Raw genomic sequence first — 6,010 nt, forward strand, 5'->3', positions numbered from 1 at the left:
CTCAGAATAAAAGCTGATATTTTCAACTGAATATCAGTCAAGGACGTACAGATGGATATTGGATGTAGAAAATTTAATCAAGGCTCCCATCAGTGCCAGGGATTGGATATGACTGCCAGATAGCTTGTTTTGTCTTCCTCCTATTACACAACTTATCTGTACTGGATAATTTTCTCTTTCCTACCCCAGGATTTCTCCACGCCTCTCATTACACAAATAATGGCACACGATTTCCAAGTAGTTACAACTCTCCTCACATCTGCTTATGTTCAGATTTTGAGGGTTTTCAAGCAGATGTCAATTATGACCCTCTGGAACATTCTTTCAAGGAAAAAATGTTTGTTTTGCATTGACAAACCAGCACTATTCTGCTGAAGCTCGAGCTTTTTAAAGCGCACTGGAGTCAGGCTGCTCCATACCTAAATTCTCAAAATAATTGAGGGAAGTTAAAACAAAAAAAAAAAAGAAAAGTTCACAGGTTACAGTCAACTCACTTCCTTTTCACTTCATTACTCCGAAATGTCCTTCAGGCCTTAGTGGAATGATATAATTGCATAAATATGAAGTGTTCAGTTTACCTAATCCTGGCCCCTGTGGTGTGCACCACGGCCAAGAAAGTAAGCTGTTACAAAACATTTTTGGATTGATTAAAACTACACAACGGGGAAAAAAAAGTTACACAACTGGCAATAATAGAGGACAGATTTCCTGTTTGGGATGAAATCCACTGTTACTTGATCTTAGGGAATGTGCTGCTGGCACACACTGGACTGCTCGGTGCTGGGCTCCTCACATATCTGAATGGCCAAACACCTGCTCGTTCTGGCAAACTGTTTCTCTGAAAACTCATCAAGGAACAGCAAGACATCTTTTATGCACCACAGAAAAAATAAAAATGAAGTGGAATAATTGTGCAATTGTGTAATTTCCAATATGAATTCTTGTTGATTTTTGTGTTTCACTTGCGTATTATTTCCAAATGTGGCTAAAGTATGTGTGCGTACAATGTTTTTAGTCTTTATCTCCGTAGTTGCTTGACCATTGTTTTTATTTCAGTTCACAAGCATCAGGAAATGACAGAGTAATCACATAAAGCATATAAAGATAAATATCAATGGCATTACAATTGCTTGTTCACTTGGCAGCCGTTCATCTGCGCAATATTAATAAATAAAAGAATGAAATAAAAGTGCAATTTCACAGCACAATGGGGGGTGAACAGGGGTGTTAACACAAGGAAACAATGTGCAGTTTGTTACAGCTCACGCTGGCCCAGTGCGTCTGCCAAGGTGGACTGAAATAATGTCAGAAATAATTTAGGTATACACGTGTCAGTGATGCAAAATATCATTATAGATTTTCTACGAATAGGGGCCAGAAAAGAAAACACATTTCTGAACTGAAACCAACATTTGTGCTCAGATTTTCCTAAGATCAAAAGTATCATCCCCACCACCTTTTATTTTTTTCAGCAGAATTATATGATTTTTAATGAGCAGGGGCTGCTCTCCTGCCACTGTCGAGTGCACTGTGCCAAAGCTCAAGAGGCATCTTGTGTCAGCAGGCATGAGCCATCTCCATAGAAACGTTATTAGCCATCCGTTGCCTGAGGTGGTTGGCAAAGTCCACCTGAGTCTGAGAGAGCACTTTGTTTATGATTGTCTTTGGGATCCAGCCCTGTAGATGACAAAGACAGTCAGTATTATATTGGATAACAGGAGGTTTAGATGCTTTTTTAATTCATCAATAAATTAGTGGTCACATACCTTTAGATCTATATTTAGTAACCAGGTAAAATTGGTCTTATTGGGATCTTCAGCACAGGGCTTCAGAACTATACAAGTAGGCCCATTCTCCGCTCTGGAAAATGTAACATGTACAATCACATCACTGCACAATAGCAGTCCGACTGACTGTTTCTCATCCATTCACTCCTTACATAGATGCACGCACATTAGACAAGTAAATGATTTCCTCTACCAATGACTTACCTGACTACACCCCTCTGCTCCGGCATTTTTGGGTGTTTAGTGGACATTCCAGCCAGGAAGCAAGTGGAGCCTCGGCGTTTAGCACAGCGGACGCTGACAAAGTCTCGTGGTCCCACCACATTGCCTGGCGTCTCTGCAGACACCTCATGGGTAATCATTGTGTCCTGGCCAATCTTTTGAAGGATCTGTAGAACCACATTTCCACATTTTATCAGTGTCGGTCATGTTTGTATTGGATTGCTTCATTTTCCAATCCCTGGTGCTGTAACTCTCTTACCTTGACCTCTTTGACGTTAGGATTCCACTCCCCCATTTGCTCCATATTTCCCACCAGCTCTTTGTAAAGATTGTCAGGACGTTGCTCCAGCATCACTTCCAGCTTAAATACCTTCCCAATCTCAGGCAACACCTTACTCAGGACTTTGTCTCCATTTGCCTGCGGAGGGGTGTACACAAGTGTTGGATATGTTCATACATATAAGTTTGAAACACAGAAACCTTTAATTACTCCTTCAAGGAACCAGCAGTATTAACTTTTTTGAATGACTTGATATCAGTAGTCCTGTCTCAGTACTTACAGCTACAGTTTCAATGGTCCAGCCATCCTGCTGGCTGAGGATGCTGATGGCCTTCTGCAGTGCATCTTCACCTTGCTTCACATAAGACATCTCCTCTTCACTGTACCCCTGCACCTCTTTAATCGGAGAACCTTAAAACAGAGCAGTGAGTCCGTTGTTAGTAGTATGTCTGTAAACTTCCCAGAAATATGTTATTGTGTTACTGTATCTATGTGTAACATGCTGTAACAAGTCTGTTACTTGCATTAGATGTGTCTTGGTGCTCAGGCCATCACACTCACCGAGAAAGGAGCTCTTTCGACGAACTTGGTTGATCCAGTTATTAGAGCCAGGACCTGCCATTCTGTTCAGCTCATGGTGAATAGCCACCATAGCATTCTTTCTCAAACCTGGCAGAAAAAACATTATGCATGTATTACATATAGAGTATGCCGAAGAACAGGAAATCACAAGTAAGCAAAATAACAATAAAAACCTTATTTTGTCTTTATTTATTTGCCAGTCTGACCATGGGCTCCATATAAAATTCCAGTAGGGCAGCGTGCATTTTATAGTATGATGTAAAACAAGAAGAAAACTAGCACAAGGCAGCAGTGATGTTTGCCAATCCAAACTGAATTCTCTCACTCACCTGTCATGCTCCTCAGATGCCGGTAGGAGATGCCAGCACACAGTTTGAAGGTTGCAGGCAGCATTTTCTATTACAGAGGTTTGTAGCAGCTTTAACAGAAGTAGAAAACTGTAAAATCGTGTAGATTAGGGAGATTCAAAATCTGGCTGTGCTGTGAATGTTCTTAAAAGAAGTGGACAACTGGGTGGAAGTGTTGTAGGAAGAGCTGGTGTTTCTGTCTGGCTGCACTTGAGAGTGTCTGTATATATAAGAGCACTGCCCTCAAGGCCGCAATGCTATCACCACATAGATAAACTCAGATTACCTCAGCGTGGCCATGTCACCAAGGTTGCTTCCTCGACACGATGAGCATGTCTGAGTCTCACAAACACCGTCAGATAACGTCCAGTGCCCAGGCCCACTGCATTGCTCAGAAGCACTCACACACGTGTACACATGTAGACACACAGAAAACCTCTGCCAGTGGGAGACATGGGAGAAACAGCCTCTCTTCAGTGGTGAGAGGGTACAGGCGAGAGGTCAGTCAGAGAGACAGTAAGTGACTCATCTGTCCCTTCATGGTCCATTACAGCCTAAACACTGACCCTGGAATCTGAGGGAAAAAAGTTCCATTCAGTTTGGCTTGTTTCATCCTCTTTATGAGTGATATCTTGGTATGAGCTATGCACATTTTTGCTGTGATTATCACAGAGTGGAAACGACCAGTCATTAACCCTAATGTTCTCTTAGGGGTCCTGAAAACTCTGTGTTTATCTCAACAGCTCAAAAAGCAAAGTCATAATATTTTGTCACCTCGACATTACATGATACTTCTTCATTTTTAAAGATTTGCTTATGAACACAATAGTGAACTGATGACTTGTTTAAGAAGTCAACCACAGAGATGGTCACATTGGAGTCTCAGAGATTGAGAGATATTGAAGTTTTATGAACAGTTTGTTTTATAAAATGTCTAATACAAAACCTAATTCACCCAGAAATAAGTTGCATTACTATGTTGACTAACCCACTGTATATTTAAGTGAAGGACCTTCCCATATATCATACAAAAGATGAAATATTTCTTTATGTGCAGTTAGAGTGTGTTATTTTAATTATCACCTTATGCAGACGGAGAAGTCCAGCTTATGGCAAGCTGGAAGGTAAAAACACTAAATATCTAGAGGGAAGAATGAATTGTTTTTGCAGTTATTATTATTATGACACATATAGCATGCGGTTGGAGCTGTGGGATGACAAATAATGAGAGAATGAGAAAAAAACATTTTTAATCAAACAGAAGAATGAAAAGTGACTCCTGTGAGTTTTGTGGCAACTTTCCCTTTGGAGAAGTGAAGCTGAAATTTCTAAGCTGTGAGGACACTTCATTAAACATCAGTGCTCTCTGTGTTAAATATCAGTCTCATCTTTTGGTAACGGCTCCCTTTTCTTATTTGCAGAAAGACACAGAAAACAGGACATTGCAACTATCATGTGCACATCCCTTTTTACCCACCATGCAAAAAGGTTTGTCTAATTGTCGCACGGCACACCATGATCTGTAAACATGTTTACAATGAACATGTTTTATCAAGCTGCTCAAATGTTTTGACAACCTTATTCACTCTGACCAGGCAAAACCCAAACTATCCATCAGCAATATTTCCTCGGTGAGCTTCACATCAAATGCACGCTCCAAGCCAACAGTCCACATGACCACAGGAATGAAAACATGTCAAGAGAGTAGCAGGCCATCTGATTAGTGAAGAGGAATGAACAGAGGGAAAACAGGAACAGATGAATACATCCCAAATAAAGCCTGAAATCACCTTAACCTGCAACCTTGCATCCCTCTGGCTGGATGGCAGGATGATCCATCGGTGCCCTTGGCCTTCCACAGGGTGAGTCCTCTCATTTAATGTGGAACATACAGAGCTAGTATTAGCTGGCTTGTTACTCAGCCACAGTGGATAGTGCAGACACCCATTTATCTTGTAAAGCTCTTTCTTCTGAGACCAAGAATCACAAGCCAAACTGGGTCATGTGCCTGTTTCTATTGCTCTCTATATGACAAGCACTGCATTATGTTCTAATGAGCCTCAGACTTGGGGCCCACTGCACTTCTCTAATGTGGATTTTAAACTGGCAAGGGTTTAAGAACTGAAACAGGGTCAAAGAGTCTCCTCTATAAGTAAGTACTTTCTGTAAGTACTTCAGCTGTTGTATTTGAAGATGACAATGGGACATGGTAGCTATTTGAAATGTCCTTCTTTTATTTGCCTGTGACATGTATTGCATTTAAATCAAGGTTTTTTAAGTGTCACTGAATGAGGCAATGATGTCCTTCATTTGCACTGATGACGGATTTGCGTCGAGGGGTGTGTTATATCCATGACGTCATTATAGAGCTGATTACCACTTTTCATAGATTCATAGTGCATAATGTGACGAAAATAAAAGTCTGACTTAAAACATTTCTGATATTCTCATATATATCTGTGTGTGATTGGGGACAAAATACACAGATGTATAATTATATAATATTAGCATAAATTCAAAGCACATTCAAATTGCTTTTGAGAGAAGAGGCCTATAAGTCATGTTTTTCTGAACATTGTAAAAGTCAGACTTTTCCTAAAACTGTGAAATATCCTTCAAACATCCCCAGTTAGTTATTTTATTGTGAAATACTTCGCTTCAGGTTGCATAACAGATGTTATTATTGTAGTATAGCAGTGTAGTATCTCTAAAGAGTTTTTCTGTCAGCTCCCCCATGCACATGTGAAACTATAACCAAATGGTGAAAAAAATGGAAATAAAGAGGCAGGAGA

General features: G+C 40.3%; 1 protein-coding gene across 1 annotated transcript; it reads right to left on the reverse strand.

The window, feature by feature from the left end:
- Nucleotides 1-1,334: 1,334 nt before the first annotated feature.
- On the reverse strand, nt 1,335-3,398 carry star (steroidogenic acute regulatory protein). Its single transcript, XM_026321731.1, has 7 exons — nt 3,201-3,398; nt 2,851-2,958; nt 2,570-2,700; nt 2,269-2,427; nt 1,992-2,176; nt 1,767-1,860; nt 1,335-1,677 (listed from the first exon to the last, which is right to left on the reverse strand). The coding sequence occupies exons 1-7, from the start codon at nt 3,262-3,264 to the stop codon at nt 1,558-1,560; spliced, it is 861 nt and encodes a 286-aa protein (XP_026177516.1). The 5' UTR covers nt 3,265-3,398; the 3' UTR covers nt 1,335-1,557.
- Between the last annotated feature and the right edge of the window lie 2,612 nt (nt 3,399-6,010).

Source organism: Mastacembelus armatus, chromosome 9, assembly GCF_900324485.2.
Source record: "Mastacembelus armatus chromosome 9, fMasArm1.2, whole genome shotgun sequence".
NCBI lineage: Eukaryota > Metazoa > Chordata > Actinopteri > Synbranchiformes > Mastacembelidae > Mastacembelus > Mastacembelus armatus.